This window comes from Zeugodacus cucurbitae, chromosome Y, assembly GCF_028554725.1.
Source record: "Zeugodacus cucurbitae isolate PBARC_wt_2022May chromosome Y, idZeuCucr1.2, whole genome shotgun sequence".
NCBI classification, from domain to species: domain Eukaryota; kingdom Metazoa; phylum Arthropoda; class Insecta; order Diptera; family Tephritidae; genus Zeugodacus; species Zeugodacus cucurbitae.
In genome coordinates this window covers 1002406-1019303 of record NC_071673.1, presented here as the reverse complement: position 1 = coordinate 1019303, position 16898 = coordinate 1002406, and the positions used below count along the sequence as shown (strand labels likewise).

At 35.2% G+C, this 16898-nt stretch overlaps 1 protein-coding gene across 1 annotated transcript; it reads right to left on the bottom strand.

Moving 5' to 3' along the window:
* Positions 1-15029: 15029 nt before the first annotated feature.
* On the bottom strand, positions 15030-16419 carry LOC128923452 (uncharacterized). Its single transcript, XM_054235720.1, has one exon. It carries the CDS (start codon positions 15753-15755, stop codon positions 15132-15134), a length of 624 nt encoding a protein of 207 aa, XP_054091695.1. The 5' UTR covers positions 15756-16419; the 3' UTR covers positions 15030-15131.
* Between the last annotated feature and the right edge of the window lie 479 nt (positions 16420-16898).

The window sequence follows — 16898 nt, the reverse complement described above, 5'->3', positions numbered from 1 at the left end:
TATTTTGAAAGCAACGACAACTTTGTTGTTGTTCTATTTTGATAGCTACTCTAGCTGTGATAACTCCCCCCTTCTTAAGCATCAGCGTCTCGCTGATTAAGAATTATTGGTTACTGAAAGCTGTGGATAATCTATTATTAGTGGGATAAAGAATGAATTTCTGTTTTTTGGTTTAAGTATCATATACAAAGCTAATGATTGTGTTACTGCAACAAGAATTGCTGCGAAGCTTGAGCTAATTGAAATAATGTTTTTTGATGTTATTCGTTCTAGTTCATTTACATTGTTTAAATGTAGTTAATGTAAATAGTTTAAATCTAATTTAATTTCATTTTCTGTTAGGCTATTCTGAAGTATTGCAGGTAAGATCTGATAAGAACTTGTTTGTCAGTTTTTGTAACTAACGTTATTCAAAGTTATAGTTTCGTTAAAGAAGTTTATAAGAAAAGTACCATTTAGTTTAAAAGATGTATTATTATAAGTAATATTTCCAATAAAATTTGAAAGAAATATTGTTCCTTAATTAATTAAGTCAATTGTAGCCTGGTTTACATATTAGTAATCGCAAAGCGCTTTTTCTCCACTAAGGATTTGTGCAATGCAGTGGGTTTTGTCTAATTTTTTAAGTTGGTTTCTCTTGCATATAGTAGTATCATCTACTTCGATGCAATTTCCAAGTGTGCCATATTTATCATTTTGGGATATGAAAAGATTGGTGAATTCTAAGTATACTCGTTTAAGGTGTTTTACAGTTGAACGTATGATAATATTATTGTACAGGGTATCTTCTGTTTTTGGTAGTGAAATTACATATAAAAGAAGTGATTTTTGTAATGATCATAGAAGGTTCTGCATATTTGAGTGCTTGCAGTTCGTTTTTAAAAGGTAATGTCTCAGTTTGAGAAAGAATATTTGCGATATCTTCTTTATTAAGAATTTGAGAATGGACGATTCCTTGTTTTGCTAATTAGGTTGCCATTATAATTTTTGCAATTTCGTCTTTTACTATACTTAACCTATTATATAATGTTTGTGCGAATAATTCCTTATTATTCTTACTTATTTCATCCACAATCGTATTATAACTATTTAATATTTTGTTATTTGTCTTGATAAGTTTTTGGTTTGTAGTGTATTGTATGTTACTGTTTTCAGTCAGTTCATGTGTTGTGGAAAGTATTCGGTCCCAGTCAGTGCCATCGGGGTTACCCGCTAACCATTTCCAAGCAGATCCTATCCAATTACCGATCTCTTTTGAATGGTTGTGTTTTTTGTTCGCAGTTGGCTTAATAAGCTATCTATCTCGGAAAGTTGATGTTTTAATTGTGGAAATAAAATATTTGTTTTACTAATTTCGTGGTATATAGTAAGTCTAACGTCGTTGGTAACTTTTTCGTAATCGTCCAAATCGATAGTGTGGATAATTTTATACGTCCCTTTTGTAATTTTTCCTAGTCCTTGTTTGATTGTCACGAGCGGGCTGTTGTATTCGTAGGTGTCCACTGTTGCAGTTGTCCAGTACGGTAAGAGTCTAAAGAGTAAATGTCAATTATTTTTTAAATGCGATTTATGAAGTTTTCTATTGTCTTTAGTAGTTATTGTGACGGTATTGTCTTTAGCGACAGTTTCTTTCTTAAAAATTGGTTTGGTTTTGCCTCTAATTTGTTTATTCTTTTTAAATATAGTGTCATCTGCTTCGTAATTCTTTATTTTTGACCTATTTTTGTTGTGGTAATTTAACGTATTTTTTTGGTTTCTAGCTATTTCATTTCGAAGGTCACAATTAACTATTTCTGATTATTTCAATAATAGTGGAATGCACACGTTCTATCGCACCATTGACTTCACTTTTCTGAGGTGGTCCTAGATAGATTTCAATTCCTAACCCCTCCAAATAGTTTAGAGTTATTGGGTTTATAAAGCTGCCCTCATTGTCCAGGACTAAAGTCTTTGGTACAGTGAAATAGTGTAGAAGCTTTATCAATTTATCCCTGATATGCAATACTGATTTATTTTTATTCTGAAAAATTTTACAAATTTAGAGAATTTGTCAAGGCACGAAATATGTATATTTTTCGCCGGACATTTCTATAATGTCGATATGCAATATTTCTGTTGGGTACGAAGGTATAGGTGTTGCCTGTAACTTGGTGTTAAATTGGATTTGTTTACTTTAGAATCCGGAATACCATCGACGAAGTCTCTATAAGGCTGTGGTGATGCTCTTACAAATTCAATTACAAAATCAATATCAATACAAATTAAGGATGAAGTGAAATATTACAAATTTTAAATTTTATATATGTATTAAAAATATAAAATTCCGCAAATTCTTAAAAAATTTTACAATATGTTACAAAATGAATATTAATATAATAATATGAATATTATTAAAATTATTTTGAATAATAATATTGGAATAATGTTTGTAAAATGAAATTGAATTGAAATGAAATACAAAAATTTACGCTGTTAAAAATTTGCTGCTTATCCGATTCTCTGTCACCGTTATACGTCTGTATATTTATTGAATGGTTACTTTTGCGAAAGTACAGTTTTATATTTTATTTAAAAAAAATGTTTAAAAAATTTTACGCGCACTTCACTTTTGAAATATAAAAAATATCAATTTAAAAGTTTTTTCCGTGGGGCTACCATCTCACTCTGACACCATATTTGTAGGATAGCCCTTCCAAATAAACGCACTTGGTTCAATTTTATAATTAGAATACACTTTTTATTTAAGCAATGTACAAATTGAATGTGTGAAGTCCGTCCGTTTGACCGTCCTATATGTATGATGACTGTTTAACGACTGTGTTCTTGTACTGTTTGTTAAGTTGGTCGTGCCCTATCAGTGCTGCCTATTGTCATAGGTCATAATTGCCCTTTGTAAGTGTGGTGAGTATGCGTACGTATTAATAGGTGTGTCCACTACGTGTTGTCCTGTCGTCGCTTCCCACATATATATATATATATATTTATATATCTCAAACTTGAAATAATTAAATGAATTTGTAAAAATATTGAAAATTAAATTAAGAAACTCTATTGTATATAAAATACTTATCCTGATTATGTATTTATAATATTAATCTATTACTTATCTTAACATAATCTACAACAATGTTTAACGAAAAATAATTATACTTACCCCTTTTTGCAACAACTAGCTTAAACCGTTACTTTAAGAATTAGGCTAAACAATTAAAAGAAAAAGAATAAACAGCCCCTTTTCATTTGAATCGGAGAACGATACGGACTTGTTTTCGTTAATCGGTATATTTAACTTTTCGACACACCACAATTTAACTTTTCTTTTAATTCGAATTAATTATTATTATTACCATAAGTAACGTTTTTTTATTATTTCCTACCTTTCAATATATGGAATTCTATTATACATATGAGTGACGTAGTTGTTGGCACTTTCTAATTTTGCTTATTATTTATTATTCTTGTTTGTCCCGGTACTTTTAGCCGAAACTGTTGTACCTACCGTTAACCAGTTTCCTTACACATATATATGTATATGCACACATATAAGTTATTGATTGTCGCCGTGTAAATAATAACGTACTGCTTAACATGGTAAAGTTAAACTCAAGTACTTTCTTAACTACATTTACAATATTTATCTTATTTACTATAAACTTACATATGTTCGAATTCTTACTTACTAGTACTTATTTCTATATATTCAATAATGCTAATCTAAGCAATAATCATAGCAAACCTCACGAAACAGCTTACATTGCGGCGGCACGGCTTCCGCTCTGGTTTAGGGCCGACGGAATGTGTTGTTGTTGTTATTTTTGGAAATGAACTTTATTGAGCAACAAATGATATTGTTTATTTGCAGAATATTGCTGAATTGAATTTCTGATTAAAATTCAACGTTCTTGTTTGTATATTTTGAAAGCAACGACAACTTTGTTGTTGTTCTATTTTGATAGCTACTCTAGCTGTGATAACTCCCCCCTTCTTAAGCATCAGCGTCTCGCTGATTAAGAATTATTGGTTACTGAAAGCTGTGGATAATCTATTATTGGTGGGATAAAGAATGAATTTCTGTTTTTTGGTTTAAGTATCATATACAAAGCTAATGATTGTGTTACTGCAACAAGAATTGCTGCGAAGCTTGAGCTAATTGAAATAATGTTTTTTGATGTTATTCGTTCTAGTTCATTTACATTGTTTAAATGTAGTTTATGTAAATAGTTTAAATCTAATTTAATTTCATTTTCTGTTAGGCTATTCTGAAGTATTGCAGGTAAGATCTGATAAGAACTTGTTTGTCAGTTTGTGTAACTAACGTTATTCAAAGTTATAGTTTCGTTAAAGAAGTTTATAAGAAAAGTACCATTTAGTTTAAAAGATGTATTATTATAAGTAATATTTCCAATAAAATTTGAAAGAAATATTGTTCCTTCATTAATTAATTCAATTGTAGCCTGGTTTACATATTAGTAATCGCAAAGCGCTTTTTCTCCGCTAAGGATTTGTGCAATGCAGTGGGTTTTGTCTAATTTTTTAAGTAGGTTTCTCTTGCATATAGTAGTATCATCTACTTCGATGCAATTTCCAAGTGTGCCATATTTATCATTTTGGGATATGAAAAGATTGGTGAATTCTAAGTATACTCGTTTAAGGTGTTTTACAGTTGAAAGTATGATAATATTATTGTACAGGGTATCTTCTGTTTTTGGTAGTGAAATTACATATAAAAGAAGTGATTTTTGTAATGATCATAGAAGGTTCTGCATATTTGAGTGCTTGTAGTTCGTTTTTAAAAGGTAATGTCTCAGTTTGAGAAAGAATATTTGCGATATCTTCTTTATTAAGAATTTGAGAATGGACGATTCCTTGTTTTGCTAATTAGGTTGCCATTATAATTTTTGCAATTTCGTCTTTTACTATACTTAACCTATTATATAATGTTTGTGCGAATAATTCCTTATTATTCTTACTTATTTCATCCACAATCGTATTATAACTATCTAATATTTTGTTATTTGTCTTGATAAGTTTTTGGTTTGTAGTGTATTGTATGTTACTGTTTTCAGTCAGTTCATGTGTTGTGGAAAGTATTCGGTCCCAGTCAGTGCCATCGGGGTTACCCGCTAACCATTTCCAAGCAGATCCTATCCAATTTATCGATCTCTTTGGAATGGTTGTGTTTTTTGTTCGCAGTTGGCTTAATAAGCTATCTATCTCGGAAAGTTGATGTTTTAATTGTGGAAATAAAATATTTGTTTTACTAATTTCGTGGTATATAGTAAGTCTAACGTCGTTGGTAATTTTTTCGTAATCGTCCAAGTCGATAGTGTGGATAATTTTATACGTCCCTTTTGTAATTTTTCCTAGTCCTTGTTTGATTGTCACGTAAATTGTAAATTCTGATAATTAATTCTTTGTGTTCTTCCACAGAAAATGTCGGCTGGTTTCAGTTTTGTAAGTGAATGTATCGTGTTATTATATCTGTCAACTGCAATGTTGACGATTTCTTTAATAGAAGAGTCAGGATATTCTACTTGGAGACATCTGATTATTTCAATAATAGTGGAATGCACACGTTCTATCGCACCATTGACTTCACTTTTCTGAGGTGGTCCTAGATAGATTTCAATTCCTAACCCCTCCAAATAGTTTAGAGTTATTGGGCTTATAAAGCTGCCCTTATTGTCCATGACTAAAGTCTTTGGTACAGTGAAATAGTGTAGAAGCTTTATCAATTTATCCCTGATATGCAATACTGATTTATTTTTTATTCTGAAAAATTTTACAAATTTAGAGAATTTGTCAACGCACGAAATATGTATATTTTTCGCCGGACATTTCTATAATGTCGATATGCAATATTTCTGTTGGGTACGAAGGTATAGGTGTTGCCTGTAACTTGGGTTTTTGTGGATGTCGATCGTACTTATTACATCCGCAAATTTCACATGACTTAGTGTATTTTTTAATCAGTTTACTCATTTGTGGAAAATAGTATTTTTCTAATTTCTGGTCTTTATTTTCTTTTCTATTGCGATGGGCTTTTTTATGTTCCTGTTCTATTATTTTAAATTTAACATCTTCATATCAGTAACTACTTTTTGTGTTATCCGGATACGAAATTGTGAGAAATTTTCTTGATATACTTGCTATAGCAATGAAATGTATTTCTCTTGGATTTTAATTCCATTTATTATGTTTGGGTTTAAAACTCTTTTCAATATTTTATTTAGGTTTTCTGTATCGTAAACTACACATTTAATGCGGTATCTGTGGAAGCTTGGATGAGGTTCTTCATGTATAATTTCCTCCTTTCCTTCTATAAATATAACTTAATTTTTGAAAACGTTTACTGGAGCTTCACAGTGAGGAATGAGCTTTGAGCTATCCTCTTCTGCGCTATATTGTGAATTTTCGTCTGTGGATGTTAGTGTATTAATTTCTATTGGCAGTCGTGATAACGCATCGGCGACAACGTTTATTTTTCCTGGTTTGTAAATGAGTTTATAGTTATACTCTTCTATCCTTGCTTTCCACCTTTTCTACTTAGCATTATTATTACTATTACTTAATGCAAAAGTCAGTGGCTGGTGATCAGTAAGGATTTTTATTTCTTTAGCTCCATACAGGTAAGTCCTTAGTTTGTCAAGAGACCATACTATGGCGAGCATTTCTTTTTCTATTGTCGAGTAATTCTCTTAGTGAAATTTGTATCCGTTTTTATTTGAGCATTTTCACCTCTAGTTAAATTGATAAGTGACTTGACAATTTTTGCGAAGTCTTTTATAAATCTCCTATAATACGATGCTAAACCTAAGAAACCTTTTAATTCCTCAAGGTTAGCAGGTGAAGGAATTTTTTGAATAGCGGATATTTTTTCAGGATCTGGCAAAATACCTTTGCCCGTAACGATGTGACCTAGAAAATTCACTTCTGTTCTAAAAAATTTAGAATTTTCCAGATTGACTTTTAAATTTGCTTTATACAAAAGCATGAACACATCTTCAATATTTTGTAAGTGTTCTTCTATAGTTTTTCCCATTATTATAATGTCATCGATATAAACGTAGCAGGATTTACCTATAAGTGTTTTGAGAACATCATTGATCATTCTCTGAGAAATGGAAGGGGCATTTTTAAGACCGAATGGCAACCTAGTAAATTCATATTTACCATTGGCTGTAGAAAAGGCTGTCTTTAGAATAGAATCCGGATGTAAGGTCGAGTGTTGTAAAATACTTACATTCGCCTAAGCTAGCGAGAGTGTTGTTTATATCAGGTATTGGATAGGAATCAGGTATGGTTGTTTAGAAGTTCTGTTATTTGTTTTTCTACTTCGCCCCGTAGCTATGCGTATGTTGGTTGGGTAAGGATATGATTTTGTATAGAACGGTTCTTCGCTTGTTGTTCCAATTTCTGCTAATACAGTTGTGTCGATTGTCCCACTGCACAATGGGCCAGAAGGTAGGCAAAAGCGGCCAAAACTAAAAAATTGATCAAATTCGTTGGAAAATCCTTACTCGGGGGTTTTCGGGGTCGCTGATTACGAATCTGAAGTTAGTTTTTAAAAATTCAAAATGGCGGACCCAATATGGCGGACGACTTTTTTAAAAAATCATCGAGTTCACTTGCAAATAGTTACTCGGGGGTTTTTGGGGTCACTGATTGCGAATCTGAAGTTAGTTTTTGAAAATCCAAAATGGCGGATCCAATATGGCGGACGAAAAATTAAAAATTCATTGTATTCGCTCGAAAATCGTCAGTCGGGGGTTTTTGGGGTCGCTGAACACGAATCCGGTATTATTTTTCCAAAATTCAAAATGGCGGATCCAATATGGCGTATCAAACAATAATAATTTGTAAAAGAATGTAATTGGAACTCATATATACATTGGGTGCTTTTTGGTGTGAGTCTCCTTGCCTCTCACAAAATAAATACGATTTTTTAAGAAACGAAATTTTATAATTCGGGGTGATTTTTGGTTTGAGTCCCCTCGCCTCTCACTTTGAAAGAATAGAAGAAACACATTTAGTCATATTCTTCATCTGTCAATTCAATTTCGTCTAATATTGAATAATCTTCGAACACACTTCTATTAATATGGTCTTCGCCATCATTATCATCATCATCATCGCTCTCTTGAGTGGTGGACACTGATTGTAATTCTTCGTCCTTGTTCGATTCTGGCGTTGCAAACAACGCTCTAACTTCTGCTGGAATAGTTAATACCTTCTTTTGATTATGTCGCATTTGAAGACTCATGGTAGATATAATTACATCTGAAGTATCCATTACTCTATTAAATACATCAGTTAGATTCGATATTCTATCGTGTTTTCTACTGTGGCATTTTCTAAAATTTTTGTAATCCTTATTTCTAGCTTCAGATGCTTCTTCACCAAGAATTCCAATGGGTAATATACTTGTATTAATAATTTCAGCTCCGTGGACAACTATTTTATGTAAAGTAGCAGTCATAGGATACCATGGATAATTTTTGACATAGTTCTTCGCAGTGGAGTCGCAAAATTCATCAAATTTTGATGCATCAATAGGAAGTTGCACGGAAAGAGCAACTAAAATTGTCTTGAATTGACATAATAATAGAGAATCAAGTTCAAGACACTCAGCCAATAATTCTGGGTTTTCGAAAGCTCTACGAGCTGTATTTCCGTCGTTAGTCGTCCCAGAACCTCCAGGCTTAGGTTTGTCTACTATTAATCCTAGTTTTTCCCAGAGAATTGCTTGTACTTTCTGTTTTCTTGCAGCAAATAATTCTTTATCTCTAGGAGACCTCATTTGCCATTTTTTAACGTCGAGTCTATATGAGATGTGCAAACAACATTCAAAAATCCTGATCCAGGCATGCAAAGGACTTAATCCATGTACTAGAGTCTTTGAATCTGGTAAGAAAAGGCCTTTTTCTTTATTACTCAAGTCATTGAACAATTTCGGTGTCGCATGACAAACTGGACAGGTTTGCATGGAAGCTGTGCCTGTAATAATATTTAAAACTTTTCCGTCGATTAAAGTTAAAAATATAGAACAATGAATCCGTATACGTCGATCGTTATCTACAGAAATTTCAATAATTTCTAATTCATCTATTTGCTTTTCAACATTTTCCTTTTGACTAAGAATTACTTCCTTTGATTCGGAAACATATTCTATTGCAAGAGGTCGACAGAATCGTGCTGACTGAGGTGTTTTGTTATTCCAAAGAACTATATTTTCGGACGTTAGTAATCGCAATGGAATGAGCGTCGTGGCAAATAAATTATCATCTTTATGATTTGGATTTGTGTCTACTGATTTGTAAGTTTGTTTATAACATGAATGACCACTGCTGCCATCAAACCCATATGAACACAGTAAAACAGCATCTACTACATTTACTTGTGCTTCAGTCATGTAATGAATTACTACTTCTTTCTGTAAATCTACAATTCTATTTGCGGTATGTTTCAAGAGAGCTTGAAGAGACACTTCTGCTCTTGTCTCGCTGATAGAAGTATCTTCCAATGGAGGTCTACATTGTAATTTTATTTCTCTGATCTTATTATAGGCAGGCCAAATATCAACACCACATTTTTTAACTTCTAATCTCATGTTAGTATAAACTGCTTTAGATAGAGAGTTATTCAGCAAGAAAGCTAAAGTCTCCTCCGCACTTTTTTTTAAAACTGTCGTTTCTAATATTTTACGAATTTTTTTCGGGTGTTCTGATGATTTCAAAATGTGATTAACGACATAGTATAAATCTTTATTACCAGATCTAATTGCAGCTTGACGACAGGAAGTTAACAATGCTAATGGATCATGCTTTTTAGCCCGATCAATAGTTGCAACTTCTCGACGTTTAGATCGTTCAGATTTATCTTTAAATTCAAGACTTGGTCGACCACCGACAACTGAATTTGTGATACTTTTATCGCCTTCATTAGTTGTAATCGAAGTTGTAGTAATTACTTTAGGAATACAAAATAAAGAGTTAAGCCAGTCTTTATTGTTTAATTCAAATCGGGTTTTCATTCTTTTAGCTGCCTGTAATTTCAAATTACCCTTACATTTTAGAGTCGAAATAGCTCTTTTTAATTGCTCGATCCATTCAGAATCTACATCAGAAAGATTAAGATTCATTTTGTTAACAACATACTCACCTACTAATTTTATATTGCCTAATTCATCAAGCTTTTGAAGAATCTCTTTCTTTGTAAACTCCGCCATTTTAAGTATTACAGTTATTAAATGATTAAATTTGAATATGATTAAATTTGAATATAAGTATTTTAGATTTTAGATTAGATTAAATATTATGAACACAATGCATCGAAAGACCAAATATTAATTTTGTCAGTCGAAAATTGACTATACGTAAATATATGTTACCAAAAGCCAGTATCGAGCCTGTATATGAGTGTCGAAAAATGTTAAGTGCGCGCACGCGACTGTTTTGCAATATTTCTAATTGAAAAGTGAAAACGGGCAAAAGTGGGCAGGATAAACTTAAAGTATATGAAAAAATGAATCGATTAAAACCTCGGACTTTTTTATATACAGGGGAATCTCGGGGAATCTGCATTCGGCAGCGAGCATAGTCGAAAAATAATATGCACCGGTGAATAACAATCTTGTATATTATGCTTTATATATAAATTTTTAAAAAAATTTTTCTTGCAACTTACTTCTTTTTCCATACAGACTAAGAGACTAATTCGAAATTTTATGAAATATTTATCAATTTTAAACTATATTCATTATTTTGCGCAAAAAACGTAATCAAATTTTACTGTCGAATTGAAATTCAAAGTACTGCGGAGTTAAAAATATTTTATTAAATGTAACAGAAATTGGCTAAAATCTACTTTGATATGCGTAGATTACTATAAACAAAACAAAAATTAAAAATAAAATAGTCGAGTTTTGGCCGCTTTTGCCTACCTTCTGGCCCACTGTGCACTGTCGGAGACTGGTCCGAAAAGTTCCGGATATTTATTTATCATTTCCTTAACATCATGTTCATAGGCGTTATCTTGAATATTATTTATTTGTTGAGAGATATTTTGTTTTAGTGGCAGTACCACATCCTTGAGAGTTATTGTGTCATTTTTTCTATTTATGACTGCTCGCAATTCTTTGAGGGTATCATCGCCAATGATGCCATCAAAGGTTTTTAAATTAGGTAATATAAAGAAATCAAAATTATTTGTAATAACTATACTTCCGAAGAATGGTCCACATAGTTTATGGGTTATATTAACTTGACCTGCGGCTGAGTGAACTTTAAAAGCACACTCAAGTTTCTTTGAATTTTTTGAAAGTTTTTTGGAGACAAAGTTTTTATTAGCTCCTGTATCTATAAGGAACTTAACGATATCCCCGTTTTTTAAAATTAGTTCTAAATAGGGTAGGCTAGACAGGCGTCTGTCATAACATTTATTTCCTCGGCTTCTGTTTGGACGTTAAATAATTTTTGGGTTTTCCTAGGAATATTTGAGGAATAATTGGATGACCTTACTATAGGCGTATTGTTCGGTCGATTCACATAGTTTATTCGTCGTGAATGTATTGAAGGGTCCACCTCCATCGGGACTGGTGGTTTAGGATTGGTTGGTCTGGGTGGTGGCGGAGCTTGATTTTGGAAATTTTTATTATAGATTAAATTTGTTTTCGGCAGGGTTTAATACCCTTGGTACAAATATTGTTTTTTGTTTCATTTGGTGTTGTTGAATTTGATTGGGGTAATCTCCATTCTTTGCGTAGATTGAATAATTCCTTAAGTTAATGTTTTGAATTTCCAGGCAGGAAGCGTATGCTTCGGGTAAGTTCCTGGGCCGTTGAATGACTAGCATTCTAGACAATTCGCCGTTTAGGCCTCTGATAAATATATCAAGGGCTCGGTTCCTATAGGTTTCCAGTAGAACACTATTTGTTTCTTTGGAATGATCTTGACTCTTTATTTTGTTTATTATCAGTGATAATTGATGATTGACTCTTGCGAAGAATTGTTCTATGCTGAAGTGTGTTTGGAATAAGGTTCCTAGTTCGTGTTCTAGAGTCCTAAGGTCGCGTTTGTCTGCATAGTGAAGTGATAAACAGTTTTTGATTGTTCCCCAATCATCATTGAATATGTTGTATGAGATTAAGGCCGTATCCGTAGGGCCTTTAGTTTTCTGTCTAAAATGCCGTGAAATGGCTCTATACAATGACTTTGTTCTGACTACTTCGTAGTCTTGCAAAACAGATTCGACGTTGTGGATCCAGGATATGAATTGAATCGGATCTCCTTCGAATGTTGGGAGGTTCTTCACGCTGTCAGGTATTCTGCTAATTTCTATTAGGTCTGACTCAGTTAAGTGAATATAGTTATTAGAAATAGAACTTTCGTTGTGGGGATTTATTCTGCTTTCTAATTGATTTATCCTATTGCTCAATATTTTGGACTGTTCGATCTGTGCATTAACAGCACCTGTTAGGTGTGTAATGGCTTCCTGAATTTGTTCCATTTCTGAGGTTTACTATGGTTTTACAACAATTTTTATTTGACTGATTATTTTTATTGCTTTAGCAATTTTTAACAAAATTTTTATTTGTCAGATAGTTATAAGTTTTACATACACTTAAAAGTTTATTTGTCCGACTATATTTATTGCTATTAACAATTTTTTAAACAATTTTATATATCGGGTACTTATAACTTAAACATGGCCGACTATATTTTTAATGCTATTAAGATTTTTTATATATCGGATAGTTATAAATTTTATATAAGCTTAAAATTAACTTACAGGAGTATGAGCTTCTTCATTCTCTTCGGACGGTCCACGTGAAATTTTTTGACGCGTTAGTCCTCTACTGAGGGGTGGATGATGTCACTTTAGGCGTTGATTTAGCGGCGTTTTTGTTTTGGTTGCCCACTTTATAAGTACTGTGATTTGGTTTGTCACACACTTAATAGTTTGCTTTTACTGTTAAAACGATTTTTCACTTTATGTCTATAGCAAGAATTTTTTGCACATAATTTTAGACACCATCGAAAAAGCACAATCACTTGCACTTGATTTGTAAAAAATTCGCACTATTCAACAACAATTTATATGTTTTTTATAAATTTTATATTGTTTGGTAATTTTTCTTCGCTTCTTTAACTTTCAAAACCTACAGTAGGCAATTTCAAGTTTTAAAGTTCTCGGGCGCCAGTTAATGGTTGTCGCCTTGTAAATATTCACGCACTGCTTAGAATGGTAAAGTTGAACTCAAGTACTTTATTGACTACACTTCTTTTTATACAATATCTTTCTCTTATTACTCTAATTTCTTATTTACTATAAAGGACGATGTGACCAAAGATGCTTTCTATGAGCGCATAGAACGCACCTATGAGCGCTGCCCCCGCCGCGATGTAAAAGTCGTGCTTGGCGATTTTAACGCCAGGGTGGGTAAAGAAGGTGTCTTTGGCACAACAGTCGGAAAATTCAGCCTCCATGACGAAACATCGCCAAACGGCCTGAGGCTGATCGACTTCACTGGGGTCCGAAATATGGTCGTCTGTAGTACCAGAATCCAGCATAAGAAAATACATCAAGCTTCTTGGCTGTCTCCTGATCGAAACACGCGGAACCAAATCGATCACGTTGTGATAGACGGAAGACATGTCTCCTGTGTTTTAGACGTGCGTACGCTCCGAAGACCAAATATAGACTCGGATCATTATCTGGTCGCAGCGAAGATACGCACCCGACTCTGTGCAGCAAAGAATGCTCGTCAACAAACACAAGGAAGGTTCGACGTCGAAAAGCTGCAATCGCAACAGACAGCCACGAAATACTCTACTCGACTTGCACTCCTGCTCTCTGAGAGCACTCATCAGCATCTCGGTATAAGGGAACTGTGGAACGGCATCTCAAACTCACTGCGTACCGCTGCAGCCGAAACAATTGGTTTTCGGCAACGACAAAAAACAAGCTGGTACGATGAGGAGTGCCGTCTCGCAGCGGAGAGAAAACAGACTGCCTACCTCGCAACGTTGCCAACGACCACAACACGTGCGGGATGGGATAGATACCGAGAGCTGAAGAGGGAAGCGAGACACATCTGCAGACAAAAAAAGAAAGAGGCCGAAATGCGTGAGTGCGAAGAGCTTGAGAAGCTGGCAGACAGAGGGAATGCTCGAAAATTTTATGAAAAAATTAAGCGACTTAACGAAGGTTTCAAGACCGGAGCATCCTCATGTAGAGACCAAGGTGGTAATCTGGTAACCGATGTCCAGGGCATACTGGGATTATGGAGGGAACACTTCTCCGACCTGCTGAATGGCAGTGAGAGTACAACACCAGGAGATGGCGAACCCGATCCCCCAATCGATGACGATGGAACAGATGTTCCATTACCCGACCATGAAGAAATTCGAATAGCAATTACCCGCTTGAAGAACAACAAAGCAGCGGGGGCCGATAGATTACCGGCAGAACTATTTGTATACGTATGACACTGGTATACTTAAGTGCGGAAAGTATGAGTCGAAAGTGAAAGCGCAAACACGCAAGATTCTTTAAACGTTATAATAATTTATTATTAAAATTTCAACTTAATTTGTTCTAATATGAACATATGTTGGGATATTCACTTTTGTCGAAAACAATTTGGCTTATCTTTAATTAAACTGAGTTGAGATACGATGAGTCACCGCACACACACACACAGCGCACTAGAACTGCTGTCCGTATCCTGACTGGAATGGACGGACGGAATGAGATTCCTGGCTGACTGAAATGGACGGACGGAAATAAGATTCCTTGCTGGGAATAAACGATAAAAACCCGGTTGGTAGCGAGCGTTCTGGTTCACGATTAGAATCGAATGAGGAAGATCCCGTTGGGATCTATCCCTTTTAATAATTTTGGTGGTGAATATCTGATTCAATTCGTTGATGATCGTGTGGTTGTTGTGTTTTACGATGAGCGATGTTAGACGCTGTGTATGATGCGTGCGTGTGTAGTGGTGTGGGTTGTAACCTGCTGCATTGAGATGTAATGATGTGATGCGTGATGTAATGTGATGTGATGACGGTTTTGTGAGATGTTGTTGCATGTTACTAAGTCATGTAAACATCCCGGCCCCCCTAGGCGAATTAATTGCCTAGAAGTCTTTGGAGTTGTTGGAGCGTGCTGACTACGGCGCTTAATCCGGTTGGGCGGCGATGTTGACGATGATACTCATGGCGTGGCGAGAACGGCCGTGACCGTGCTACTCTGGTTGTTTCAGAGCGATTGCCTTTTCGGCGCTGGACCGGATCGCGGTGTTGTCTTTGACGAGTGCGAGTTAGTGTGGGATTGGGTCGTCTCGCAAATTGGTGAAACAGCGTGTGGTGTGGTTTGTGGCACTGTCTACATGATTGGTCGGCCCAGCACTCGTTGGTTGCGTGATCGTCTGCCAAGCACATCATGCAGTGCCCGTGGGCTCTCGCAATTTGTTGGCGTTGAGCAGGCTTCATGCTCAAGAATATCGGGCATCTCTTCAGGGCGTGTGGGCGATGGCACAGACGACATCGAGGAGGCCCTTGATCTTCTAAGAGCTGCTCTTCCCTTGTCTCCCTGACTGCTGCGGCAGATGATGATCGCATAACCGTGGTTCTTGGAGCGGCAACGGGTGCAGCTGACGCTATGGGTGTAGCTTTTTCGGACCTCAATGTCTCGCTGATAATTTGTACGTCTTCTACGTCCATTTCTATGGGAATAGGAATACATATTAACATGATTTGAATCTTAATTTGGAACAATATTATTTTTGGTTATGGGGTACATATACATATCGATATACACATATAATTGATCTAATCGCGTTTGTTAGGATTTATTTTGTGTCTAAGAATTTTAAAAGATTGAATTTCGGATCTTTTTGCGAATTTGCGGTATTGATTATTTATTTTTGATTAATTTTGCGGTTTTGGTTGGTGCTCTTCGCTGTTTGGAAGAAAGCACAATTTTACGACTGGTCGAGTTAATATGCCGGTTTGTGTTCGTATATCGACTACTCTGATGTGACCATCTGATCCTCGATGGACCTTTTCAATGCGGCCTAGTCGCCATTCCGTTGGAGGAAGGCATTCGTCCTGTATGATGACGCATTCTCCTGCATTGGGTTCCTTTTGGGCTGTTTTCCATCTGTATCTCTTATGGAGATCTTTAAGATAATCCTCCTTCCATCTGTGGCTGAATTCGTGATGGAGAATCTTTATTCTTTCCCATCGATTTATTAAAGAGAGTGAGTCTCCTTCTGTCTCAGGTATGGCGAGAAGGGGAGCTCCTCTTAAGAAATGACCTGGTGTGAGGGCTGTGAAATCGGAGGGATCTTGCGAGAGAGGTGATATTGGTCTTGAGTTTAGTACGGCTTCTATTCTAGCGAGTAGTGTGGTAAACTCCTCGTAATTGATTTTATGATTACCGGCCGTTTTCTTCAAATGGGACTTAAAGCTCTTTACTGCTGATTCCCAGAGTCCGCCCATATGTGGAGAACATGGGGGTATAAATTGCCAATCGATCCCTTGGGGTGCATATTTATTGACAATTTCAGGAGAGACTTCTTTCATGAAGTTTATAAACTCCTTCTCTGCGGCTCTTTGGGCTCCGACAAAGTGTTTACCATTGTCGCTCATTATCTTTGAAGGAAATCCGCGTCGTCCGACAAAGCGTGCAAATGCTGCAAGAAAAGCCGCAGTAGTCAGATCTGAACATAGCTCGGTGTACTGCCTTTGTCGTAAAGCATACAAAAACAGCCACATACCCTTTTCTGAAAGAGGACGACCTTAACATTGAGGCCTTTATCTGGAAAGGTCAAGCAAAGTCAACCCCAGTGATGGTAAAGGGTAGAGCATAATTGCAACGTTCAGGTGGTAAGG